Below are 13,027 nucleotides of genomic sequence, written 5' to 3' on the forward strand. Positions count from 1 at the left end.
TGGCCGCTTTCACTTGTCCAGAACTTCCAACCTGAGGTCTCAGTGTCCCCTCGCCTACGGTCCGGACCCCGTGCCATCCTGATATCACTTGACCGTGTCCGCGCCGCAGCTCCCGGTGGAAGCTGCAGGGACTGGGCAGATTTCCAGGCGAGAGGGGCCGCCGGGAGGCGGGAGCCGAGCTCCGCGGCACAGGTCAGAGAAGCCGAGCCAGGCTCGTTTGTGGGCCTGTCCATCGCCGTCCGGGTGCAGCGCAGGGACATCTGATCTGCGGGGTGATTGATAAGCGCGGGCGGGGGTCCGCCAGCCCGCCCTCCACCTCGCCTGCCTCCTCCCCCTCCCGCCTCCTCCCCGCCTCCCTCCCGGTTCCCTCCCTCCTTCCTGCCGGCAGCGCTGCCCGGCGGCGAGCCGCTCCAGTGGGGATCTGCCTGCCCTTGGGGGCGCCGCCCGCGCTCGCCGCGAAGCCTTTGCTCCCGGGCCGCGCCGGGCTGAGGCCGCGCCGCCTCCCGCGCCTCCCCGGCTCGCGGATGCCGGGGGCGCCTCCGGGGGAAGCTTCGGGCGGCGCGTTCGCCGGGTAAGTTCTGAGCACTCGGGGACGCCGCGGCGACGCGGCCGGCCAGCCGGCTCCTCCGGCGGAGGGAACGGGCGGGGAAAGAAGGCGCGATCCGCCGGGGACCGCACGCTGGTGGCCGGCCGCCCCCGCTCCGGCTGCCCGGCCCCGGGACCGTCCGTCCGCGCGGGCGGGCGTGGTCCGGCTCCGGGCGTCGCGCGGCCACCGCTCGGGCGGAGGACGCGGCGAGCCGGGCCCAGGAAGGGGGCGGCGGGGCGCGAGCGGCCGTCGCGGCGATGGAGGCGCGTGAGCAGGAGGGGGCTGCACGAGCGGTCGGGCCCGGGGCCTGGCCTCTCGGGACTCGCCGGATTCCTGGGTTCCCAGAAGAGCTCTCCGGAAAGGCTGGGCCGGGGGAGGCGGAGCGGGGGCCGAAGGCTGCTGGCGGGCGGGCGGCGGAAGCCCCCTCCCCGGGTCGGCCGGGCTCCGTGAACCCCGTGGCGTCCGGGGCGGAGGGGAGCTGCGCGCCCGCCCGAACTTGCGGCCGGCGGCCCCGGAGACCCGAGCCCCGCTTCACTTGGGAAGATGCGAAGGAGACCGAGGCGGCGGAGTCCCAGTTTCTCCATTCGTCGCCCCCGCGGGGACTGGGAACGTTTGCCCGATTTTAGCGTCCGCCTCTGCCTCCCGCGTGCTCCGCGTTTACTTGGCCCCTTTCCACCGCCCCGGGAGCCGCTGTCCCCGGCGCGGAGCCGCGGCTGCGCCTCCCGACTCGTGGGGCCGAAGGAAACTTCCTTAAAGTGCTTTCCGGCGTGGAGGCTGATTTGTTCCCCGTCACTGTGTTTGGGGATGCGGCTGCAGCAGCCCGGGGACCGCCGGGAGACGCGGCAGTGGTGGGAGGGTCCACCGACCCGCGTCTGAGGGGACTGCTGCCGCCCCCGCGGGGTCCCCAGTGCCGCTCCCCCAGGCAGCCTACCGCGCCGTCTCCCTCGCCCTGTGGTGTCGAGGATTTCAACTGCCTCCGTCATCCATTGACGAACCCCCGCCCTAATTCCTAGTAGATGCTGTCCTAAAACAGTATTGACAGAGTCATCCGTGTCCTGCAGGAAATTACAATCTTTGAAAACTAAAACTCATATTTTGTATTTCACTTAAAAAAATTTTGTTTTTAAGAACACATTTCAGTAAAACACCACCACCACCACCAATTCACAGTAAGCAGGAGTGAGTTTTTGGAGAACTGCTGGCGTGGGACTCAGAATCCCTGGGTTCTGTTTCTAATTTTATAGATTCTTGAACTTAAGCAAGTCAGCACTTCCCCTGGTTGAGGAAATGTCCTCATCTAGAAAATGAATCTGATTGCAAAGGTATTGTCCAGCTCTCATGTTGGCTTCTACTTCAGTGAAATATTAACCTAATTAATAAAATGGTTGTTATATGAATGACTGAATAAACCATCTCTCTCTAGGAACTCTGTATATTTAACATTTGGAAATATGTAGAAAGAAATGCCCCTCTGCTCTGGAAGGCAGTTTAATCGTGCTGGCACTGCACCATTCCACTGGCATCTAATGATGTAGTTGCCAGGGTGGGTGGGAGGCTACCTCCTCCCCCTCTGGGGCAGTTCCTCTACTGTTGCCCTTTAGCAGAGAAAAGGGAAATTCGAGGGCCCAGAAGGAAACGGTGTTGCCCAAGGTGAAGCCAGAATTACTGGATGGGGATGGGCTCTTCCCCAAAAGAAAAGGAGGGGAAAGAAGGCCTGTGACCAATTGCGGAGGAGACTGGCCAAAGCCACAGGTTGCTTGAGAGCTGTTTATAAACTAGCCAGCCCTTCTTGGGGAGGGAAGAACTTGTTTGGGTGGGACAATTCTAGGACCTCAGCTTCACAGGAAAGGAGGAGGGGAGAGGCAGGGGGCTTGCTGTTCTCTGAAGGCTTATCACCTCTGCCAGTGCCTCTCTGCCACCCTTGGCCCACCCATGGGACCCTGTGTGGACTGTGGCAGGCAGGGCCCAGGAGGCAGGGAAGAATCGGCTGAAGTGCCTTGCTGGACTGGCACGTCCTCGCTCGGTCAACTCTTCCCATTCTCTTCCATTCATTACTTTTGCTGCCTCATCCTCCCCCCCTTCCCACCAGAGGCAGCCCCTGGCCCTTCTGGGCCATGGGCAGACATTCCCATTTTGCAAATGGACTCCAACTGGGCAACTTAAAAGTCCAGGGGACCTTAAGATAGATAATTAGGGGAAAAGGAGATACTGAAGGCAAAAAGCCAACACCTGGCCAATAATATTCATGAGGAAAGGCTATCTGAATGCAGTTGATTATCAGACCTGGAAAGGGCAGAATAGTCCACCCCCTTGTGCCAGTGGGGACAGGAAGATCCAGAAACAACGCGAGACACCTGGAAACAAAACTGGACCGGAGGCCAGGTTTCCTGAGTCTCAGGCCAGGACTCGGGTCATCCCTCTTCTTTCTCAGAAGCCAGTCTTCCTGCATCGGCGGCTTCTGTTCCCCTGGGTCCCCGGCCCCTGCAGCCTGGAGGGCTCTGCACCTTTGTGAACTGCACTCCCAGCTAAGACGCAGCCTGGCAGTGCCTGTCTGACACCCACCTCTCTTCTCCTTCCCTCAGGCTAAGAGTAAGCGTTTAAACCTCATTATCTGGCTAAGTATAAACCTCAGGGGGAGAAGGGTTTTGTTGTTGTCTATCTCAGTCTATAGACTAACGCTGGGCTGGTTGTCAGAATCCAGGCAAATATCTGGCCAGTCACCACCCAGAAAGTAATTCTCTGCGCACTGAAACAAAGCTCTAAATGCAAAGCATAGAACCCCCGGGAGAACTCCTCGTCCTCCCACACAGGCACACTGGTGCACACACAGCCCGCTCTCCGCACCAAGAGCATCTCAGCTAGGAGGCTGGCAGGCGGGCTCAGTCCTGTAGCGAAGAGGCGCGCGAGTGCGCGCACACACACACACACACACACACACACACGGAAGATGGGACACACACGGAAGATCTGACATACACAGCAAAGAGGCACACACACACCGAAGATTTCGCACACACGGAAGATGGAACCCCTGCTCCGGAATCTGGAATGAGACACCAACAACCTCCCCACCAGTCCCAGTGGAAGGGCCAGGAGGGAGGGGCAGGTGGAAGAAACCACTCGGAAGGGCCCGAGGCGTCCTGGCGGTGCCAACCCCATTGCGGGGCCGCTCCTGGAGAACCCCCTCTCCAGGAGCTCCGCCAGCCACCCGCCGCCCGCCGGGCTGGAGGTGGAGGAGTTCAGAAGCAACTGACGCAGCCGGGATTCGAGCTTGACGAAGCCACTGGCGGGGAAGGGAAGCGTCTGCCCCTCCCTCCCCCGCCTCGCGCCCTCGCTCCCCGGCCTGCCCCCTCCCCCGTGACGTCACCCCAGCCCTGTCCCGGGGAACCCGCAAAGCCTCTCAAATTCAAACTGCCAGGCGCACGGCTGCCACTGCCGGGGGACTGGAAGTGCGCGCCCGGGCTCGGCCGTCGCCGTCGCCAGCCGACCCGGCCGGCAGGCTTCGCCAGCTCCGCGCGCAGTCGCACCCCCCGGGATCCCCAGGGGACTCAGCTGCCCGCCGCTCCGAGCGTCCTCGGTCTCTCCTGCCGCCTGCCGGATTCCGAATTCGTGCGCACACCGCCCCCCCCCCCCCCCGCCCAGCAAAATTTAAATCAACCGGCAGAAAGCAGAGCATCCCTCCGGAAGCAGCGGCTTCCCCTTTTACCTTGCTCTCCCTCTCTTTCTGAAGATGCTAAACTACCGGCGGACTGCAGAGGAGAGGGGTCCCGTCTTCTCCTGATGCGTGAGTAACCGACCCCCCCCCCTCCAGCACCCCGCGCTGTCTTTGCTCGTCCACCCTCTCCCCTCCCCCTGCTTCCAGTCCCCTGATTTTCCCACCCCCTTTTTGCGCAGTTAAAAAAACAAAACAACAAAAAAAAAAGAGTAAAGCAATTTCTGCTGTGAGCCCAGGACGGGCAAGCCGCCCGAGATCGCTTCAAGATATCCCCCAGGGGCGGAGGAGGAGGCGATGGGCTGGATTTAGTAGGACAACTCGGTTACTAATGACTCCGCGGCTGGCTGCGACCCGCCAGGAAATCAGGTGCAAGCATGTGGGTGCCGGGACGCGTGGGTGGGTGGGCCGGGGGTGGGGTGGGGAGGGGAGGAGAGCAGAAACCGCTGGGGAAAAAACGCAGTGATATCATTCTGCCACGCTGCCCACTCCCCGCCGTCTTCCTCCCTCCCACGCCGCCCCCTCGATTTGCCATTTTAATCGGGCCTCCGTGTTTCTTTCTCCCCCGCCTCCCGCTCTCTCTCGCCCCCCGCCCAAGGTTTGCCTGTAGGTACCTGAGCTGACCCCGACGGCGCCTAAAGATGCTGAGCGGCGTCTGGTTCCTCAGCGTGTTAACCGTGGCCGGGATCTTAGAGACGGAGAGTCGCAAAACTGCCAAAGACATTTGCAAGATCCGCTGCCTGTGCGAAGAGAAGGAGAACGTCCTGAATATTAACTGCGAAAACAAAGGATTTACAACGGTCAGCCTGCTCCAGCCCCCCCAGTACCGAATCTATCAGCTCTTCCTCAATGGCAACCTCCTGACCAGACTGTACCCCAACGAGTTTGTCAACTACTCCAACGCGGTGACTCTCCACCTGGGCAACAACGGGCTGCAGGAGATCCGCACCGGGGCGTTCAGCGGGCTGAAGACCTTGAAGAGGCTGCACCTCAACAACAACAAGCTCGAGGTGCTGAGGGAGGACACCTTCCTGGGCTTAGAGAGCCTGGAGTACCTGCAGGCCGACTACAATTACATCAGCGCCATCGAGGCGGGGGCCTTCAGCAAGCTGAACAAGCTCAAAGTGCTCATTCTGAACGACAACCTCCTACTGTCGCTGCCCAGCAATGTGTTCCGCTTCGTCCTGCTGACCCACCTAGACCTGCGTGGGAACCGACTGAAACTGATGCCTTTCGCAGGGGTCCTCGAGCACATTGGGGGCATCATGGAGATCCAGCTGGAGGAGAACCCCTGGAACTGCACATGCGACTTACTTCCGCTCAAGGCTTGGCTGGACACCATCACCGTTTTCGTGGGGGAGATTGTCTGTGAAACCCCCTTCCGCTTGCACGGCAAAGATGTCACCCAGCTGACCAGGCAAGACCTCTGCCCCAGAAAAAGTACCGGCGACTCGGCTCAGAGGGGCAGCCACGCTGACACACACATCCCGAGGCTGTCACCTACCCTGAATCCTGCTCTCAACCCGACCCGGGCTCCAAAAGCCAGCCGGCCACCCAAAATGAGAAACCGTCCCACCCCCCGGGTCACAGTGTCGAAAGACAGGCAGAGCTTTGGCCCCATCATGGTGTACCAGACCAAGTCCCCGGTGCCCCTCACCTGCCCCAGCAGCTGTGTCTGCACCTCTCAGAGCTCCGACAATGGGCTGAACGTCAACTGCCAAGAACGGAAGTTCACCAACATCTCCGACCTGCAGCCCAAACCCACCAGTCCAAAGAAACTCTACCTGACAGGGAACTATCTTCAAACGGTGTATAAGAACGATCTCCTAGAATACAGTTCTTTGGATCTGCTGCATCTAGGCAACAATAGGATTGCAGTCATTCAGGAAGGTGCCTTCACAAACCTGACCAGTTTACGCAGACTTTATCTAAACGGCAATTACCTTGAAGTGCTGTTTCCAGCTATGTTTGATGGGCTGCAGAGCTTGCAGTATCTCTATTTAGAGTATAATGTCATTAAGGAAATTAAGCCGCTGACCTTTGATGCTTTGATTAACCTACAGCTGCTGTTTCTGAATAACAACCTGCTGCGGTCCCTGCCTGATAACATATTTGGGGGCACGGCCCTCACCAGGCTGAATCTGAGAAACAACCATTTTTCTCACCTGCCAGTGAAAGGAGTTCTAGATCAGCTTCCCGCTTTTATCCAGATTGATCTCCAAGAGAATCCCTGGGACTGCACCTGTGACATCATGGGACTGAAGGACTGGACAGAGCATGCCAATTCCCCTGTCATCATCAATGAGGTGACCTGTGAATCTCCCGCAAAACACGCCGGGGAGATCCTGAAGTTTCTGGGGAGGGAGGCGATCTGTCCAGACGGTCCGAACTTGTCAGACGGAACCGTTTTGTCAATGAATCACAACACAGACACACCTCGCTCACTCAGTGTGTCTCCCAGTTCTTACCCTGAACTGCACACGGAAGTTCCACTTTCTGTCTTAATTTTAGGATTGCTGGTTGTCTTTATCTTATCTGTCTGTTTTGGCGCTGGCTTATTTGTCTTTGTCCTGAAACGCCGGAAGGGGGTGCCCAGTGTTCCTCGGAGTGCCAACAACTTAGATGTAAGTTCCTTCCAGTTACAGTACGGCTCTTACAACACCGAGACCCAGGATAAAGCAGACGGCCACGTCTATAACTACATCCCTCCACCTGTGGGCCAGATGTGCCAAAACCCCATCTACATGCAGAAGGAAGGAGACCCGGTGGCCTATTACCGAAACCTGCAAGAATTCAGTTACAGCAACCTGGAGGAGAAGAAAGAAGAGCCAGCCACACTTGCTTACACTATCAGTGCCACGGAGTTGCTGGAAAAGCAGGCCCCGAGAGAGCCGGAGCTGCTGTATCAGAATATCGCTGAGCGGGTCAAGGAGCTGCCCAGTGCTGGACTCGTCCACTATAACTTTTGTACCTTACCTAAAAGGCAGTTCACCCCTTCCTATGAATCTCGACGCCAAAACCAAGACAGAATCAATAAAACCGTTTTATATGGAACTCCCAGGAAATGCTTTGTGGGGCAGTCTAAAGCAGACCACCCTTTACTGCAAGCTAAGCCGCAATCAGAACCAGACTACCTCGAAGTTCTGGAAAAACAAACTGCAATCAGTCAGCTGTGAAGGGAAATCATTGACAACCCTCTGGCATCAAAGGATGCTGCTCCAAACTCTTGGAAGCTGGGCATTTGCTTTAGTGTGTGTCTGTTCTCCCTTTCTCAGCCTCAGTGGGGGACTTTGAAGATGTTTGGGGGATGGGGTGAAGCAATGATACTGCTTTTTCAAGTTTTCCTTTAAATTATTTCTCTCTTGCTCTCCTCTCTCCCCCACCTTTCCCCCCGCCCCTTCTTTCCTTAGGAATCATCATTGAACATGAATGTTTCTACAATGCAATTTTTCATATACTTTGTTTATGGCTGTGTTTCCTTTTTCTTCTTTTATTTTTCCAGTGTGGGAATGGGAAGAGGAGATTATAGTGAATGAAGAAACAGTAAGCAAACTTTTCAAATGAAAATGGATATTTAGTGTATTTTGTAGAAGATCTCCAAAGATCTTTTGAGACTATAAATTCTTTTGTAAATAATGATATATGGTATTTCGGACTTCAGTTACCAAGCATAGCCACTGGGCATCACTTCTTCATGTTAAAGTGCCTTTGCACTTTAAGTACATTACTTAAATGTTGCTTTTAGCTTTGATAAATTGAACATATTTTAATGTGTTGTATTTTTGAAATTAAAAACACTGTAAAATAGATTGAAATGTCAGCTATATTAAGTCAACGTACAGTTTGCTTGAGTTATAGAAACCAGCTTGTCATCAAATGATTCTAGTTCTAGGACTTTATAGATTTAACTGTAAAATGTTTCCTTTCCTTTGGGTTTGTTCTAAGTGATTTTATTTAAGTCAACTAAGGGGATTTAACAGTGGACTAGAGGTAATAAACCACCTCAGTTGGGATTAGTAATTCATTAATAAAATATATTTAACCCAATATCAGAGTGAATTGAACAATTAATGCCCTTCCGTAAATCATTATTTTACACTAACATGGTCAGTGTTTTAGATTATTTTCCTAATTAAAGAGTACATTACACAACTTGTAATATATTTTTCCTGCATTAAATTAGATATTTTTATATTTAAATGAAAGAGTCTGTATTTCTAACTTTTTAATTGAAATTAATATTTTTTCTGCCTATTGAAACATTTTCTATAAACACACACCAGTAGAGGCCGCCACACACCTCATTTAATAAAGATATACAGCCATTAAATACCTTGAAGGAAGACTTCAAAGGTGAGATTTAAACATCCCAAGTAAGTTCTCTGCAAATTCAAGGCAAAAGAGACAAATGTATACGTTACTTGCTATTTCTTTTAGGATTAAAGGTTAGACTCAGAATCCATCTCAATTTTCCCATTTTCAGAGAAAGCAGCATTTTCCTCTTGAGTTTATGGAAGCGTTAACAGGGAGCTATCAAATGATGTACCCTGTGCGTCTCCAACGCAATTAATAAATGCCTAAATGGAGAAAATAGGCATCTTTTCTTCCCCTGCCGCCTTCAGGCGAGTATTGCTTGAATTTTTCCTTGGCTTGAGCAAGCTTTTCGTTTTGGTGTTAGAATTAAAATGATTTGAAACTAACCAAGTCTACATAACATTTTTGAAGCCTTATTAGCCTGTACATAATTTTTAGATGCAAATATTATTGTGTGATTTAAACAAACAGCCCTTCTTTACAACAAAAAATAGTTTTGTTTTGTCTATTGTAAATCCTTATGCAACTGGGGTGGTGATCTGCATATAAAGTAGTTGAGCTTTTCAGTTCCTTATTAAAGCAATTGATGGCATCTGAAAGAAGCACACTGTTTCCTTTTCATAAATAGGTTACTGCACATAATAATCCTTTATTATCATGTGGAGATTGAAGTGGATCCTGATGACTTACTTTTAAAGCTTTAAAATGACTAATAGTTTATTGTCTGTCACTATAAACAATTCATGTGATAGGCTTTCAATTAGAAATTACTTAAATCCAAATTATTTGGATTAATAACTACTGGTGCAAAATCGTTTTTTTTAACAATAGAAGGTAATTGTGTATATATAAATGTAAAGGACATTCAGGAAAATAAATGCCTTTAATACCCTAAAATCTCCGAACATCTACAGTGACAAGCTTACGTGTTCATTCTTTGGAGATCATAATTCTTATTTAAATCCATTAGATTGAAGTTTAAAATGGTGGGCTGAAATGATTTACAGGAAGGTTAATGTCCGGAGATTTTACGTTTCATAGAAGAGGAGCAGGAGTGATCTGCCAGTTGAACTTGGAGATAGCTCCCGGAAACCATCTCCTCTTATACACATAAGAATTACAACGAGTCTGTCATGTCTGCTCTCATTTGGTGCAGTGATAAACATAGAACACTGAGGTAGGTATTTGAGGGAATGATTATGAAGGCACATTAACATCCATCTTCTATTAAGAGAGTTTTTTGGTTTAAACTCTATGCCTAGAACCACTGCTGTCGTGATTCCACTTCAATGTTCGTATTCTCCTGAAAATAAAGTCATTTCTGTTAAATACTAGTCTCTATAGAAAAACTAATTCATTCATTTTAAGCAGAGATAGCTTACTATTCATTTAGTTACATGATTTTAAAGCGGCCTCCTGGAAGAACTCAAATTCATAAACTCTTTTGCTTAATAACTATGGTTTAATTTTAAATCCTCGTGCTTCTTAGATGTGTACTTTATTTTGTGTTAGATTTTAAGATGAAATCGTTTGAATGTGGTCCAGACTATTTCATTTAAAGGCATAAAACACCATATACTGTGAAGCTTTATTTTTTTAATGCAATCACAAACACTTTATGTTTTTTAACTTATTAGCATCCCCACTGATTGTATTGTTTTGCTTTATCCACTCAAGTACTTTAAAACATATTTTATTTTAGGATTTTTATGTTTATCTCCTACAGCTGGATTTTGCTATTTCACTTTTATTTCACATGCAGCTTATAATGGGTATGAGCACAAGCACAGCGAAATGGTTCCAGCCAGCAGAATGCGTTCTCCCCTGGCCCTGCCTGAAACAGATCTGTATATCTGGCAAATGGTAATTCCCTCTGATTCTAGCTCTTAATTAGTTGCTTCTGCTGTTTCTGAATATACCTGTGTCTAAGTTTGTATCAAAACACTCAAAAGCACCACTTCTCAGTCTGGACACAATTGCCAAAAGTCTAATTTGGTTCTGGACTTTGGTCAGCCTGTGTGCCTTGTTACTTCCCTCCAGCAGTTGGTGAGTAAGGAAATGACCCTTCAGTTTCCTCTGCTTTATCCTCTGGCCTCTAAGGTGATTTAATTTGTCTAAATATTTTCATTTCATCAAGGGTTCAATATTCTATGGATTTTATGAAAAGTGTCTAATGAAAAAGAGAGACATTCTGTGATTTCTCAGACTCTAGAAATTCATTATGGCTGTACACATTCCAGAAACATAACTGGATTGGAACCTAGACTGAAGGAATCCTTCTAGACAATTCTCCTAATCCAGTCATTTCCTCATTCATTCACTAAGTAATTGAGTGCTTGCTTCCTAGGGGCCAGGCTCTGTGCTGTGTGCTAAGGGGGTGCAGAGATACAGTAGTCAGGATCTCTGCACACCCCCTCACCCCTACACCCTGCAGAGAGCTTAGTACTAAAAAAGGAGAACCTTATCTGAATGACCACCTGAAAAAACAGTGGGGACAGCAGTGAAATGCAGGAAGTTGAGTTTTTGAAGATGATTCTGTACAATGAAGTATAACACTGATACATCATGGGCTAGCTACTGTGTAACCACCATTAACATCTTTTGAGAGTTACACAGCTAAACAGGGAGAACACCCACAAAAGTAAAAACGAATTTCTGCGGAATAGGGCTGAATATTATGGCCTGAAAATAGCTATATACTTCTGCTATCTAAAGATGTACATTGTAAAGATGAATCCCCAAATTGTAAATACAAAAAATCACAAACATAATTTTGGAATATCCATGTTTTAGAGGCAGTATTGACTTTCTATTTCAGTGGCTTAAAATATAAATTTTGGCTTAAGTGTCTTTTACAAAGACAATAAGACACCTAAATCCTGAGAGAAAAGTAAGTACTGTATATAGGTATACTTTGCTTCCCACAATGGTTGTGCAAAAAGTCACGTATAAATTGAAGTTTTGTAAGTTAAATTGTATTTTAAAAGCATTAGGAGAGCTGCCATTTAGAGGAAACTTGTGAATCAATCCTTTTATAAAGCAGAAAACCATTTTATAACACAAATAATCTGTCTAATTTATCTTTTTTGTATGTTTGGAGTTTCAATATCGACTTTGCTTAAAACACAGCGCACCTGCATAATAAGAGTGTGTTTTGCCAGTGCTGCTTGCGCTACCAGTTTCTTGGTTGCTAAGGGCTTATACTCGAAAATCCGCTGCAGTTTTGTGTGACTGGAGCTATGAAGTGATTTTCTGAGGGCGCAGTAGCATTCCTGAACAGTCCGAGTAGCCAACCCATTTCAACTCCATTGACCACAGGACTCTTCTGCTCCGCAGCATCTTCTCTGTCAGACGTGGCCATGATTCATTAGACAGTAGAGTGACTCCTGTATTCACATCCTATAAAGTGCTTAAAGTCACAGGTTTTATAATAAATATATGTGATCATGTAAACATATTAAACTGCATGTGTGTTGGAATTTTTTAGCAGTATTTTAGCTTGAAAGTACTTGTACAAATACTGTTAGATTTAGTTGCAAATAATTGTTTTCAAGTTACTGGAATAAATGGAAAATGAAATGCACTCTCGTGTAAATAGACTTCTATGCCAAATAGTGACATCATTTCAAAAAAATGAGTGCCATATTTTGGGCTGTTAATAAGGAAAGTGAAATATTGAAAATGTGATCAAATGATACTGTGTTTTATTGGATAAACTTTATATAAAATTCTTATATGCTATAGTTAGCTTTCAGTTAATAAATATTCACTAAAAATGAACATTTGAATTAGTTAGAAAAATTCTTTAGGCTCTTGAGAAGAGTTGATGACAAAGTATTCTCTTTGCCTTGGTCTATACTGTTCAAATATTTACAAATTAAGGTCTTCTTTGTATGATTAGAATTTACATATTAAGGGTATATGTCCTTTTAAAAACATACTGATACTTTTCCATGAATGCCCATTGGTATCAGCCTTAAAAAATTAAAATTAGAAAGAACAATAAAACAATTCAAATAGAGATCTCTCTAGGAATTGAAAGTCTGATTTCACACTGCCCTCACCACACACACCAACCCACACAACAGCCAACTGTTTTTCTGTCTAATACCATTGGTGATTTAATACTTTTATATCTGTAAAATGAGAAAGATTGGCATGCAAATCCAAGAAATAGAAATTATGAATTCATTAAAGAAGATGTTATAACTGTATTCCCAAAGACGAGTCAAAACAAGAGAGAGTGATGCATTTGTTGCTGTAATCATGGCAATAATATAGCAAAGTGACTTATTTGGTATTTGCATTGGTTGGACATCAGAATATATCTGCCAGGTATGTTCCATTCACCAATGTATAACAAAGGATTTGAGATTTGTGTGATGAACAAGATGATTTGCAATTATCCCTTCTTT

At 48.3% G+C, this 13,027-nt stretch overlaps 1 protein-coding gene across 3 annotated transcripts; it reads left to right on the forward strand.

Annotated features, from left to right (window-relative positions):
- Positions 1-408: 408 nt before the first annotated feature.
- Positions 409-12,195, forward strand: SLITRK2 (SLIT and NTRK like family member 2). 3 transcript variants are annotated; one of them, XM_043897102.1, is made up of 4 exons: positions 409-571; positions 4,317-4,370; positions 4,481-4,677; positions 4,897-12,195. In XM_043897102.1, the coding sequence occupies exon 4, from the start codon at positions 4,940-4,942 to the stop codon at positions 7,472-7,474; it is 2,535 nt and encodes an 844-aa protein (XP_043753037.1). In that variant the 5' UTR covers positions 409-571; positions 4,317-4,370; positions 4,481-4,677; positions 4,897-4,939; the 3' UTR covers positions 7,475-12,195. The 3 variants fall into 3 exon arrangements, with proteins under 3 accessions (XP_043753037.1, XP_043753036.1, XP_043753038.1); XM_043897101.1 differs by having other exon boundaries at positions 4,481-4,667; XM_043897103.1 differs by having other exon boundaries at positions 4,481-4,667; positions 4,909-12,195.
- Positions 12,196-13,027: the final 832 nt, after the last annotated feature.

This window comes from Cervus elaphus, chromosome X (assembly GCF_910594005.1).
Source record: "Cervus elaphus chromosome X, mCerEla1.1, whole genome shotgun sequence".
NCBI lineage: Eukaryota > Metazoa > Chordata > Mammalia > Artiodactyla > Cervidae > Cervus > Cervus elaphus.

Excerpts from the sequence above, each read along its gene's own strand:
- SLITRK2 (XM_043897102.1), top strand. The coding sequence starts at position 4,940 with ATGCTGAGCGGCGTCTGGTTCCTCAGCGTGTTAACCGTGGCCGGGATC.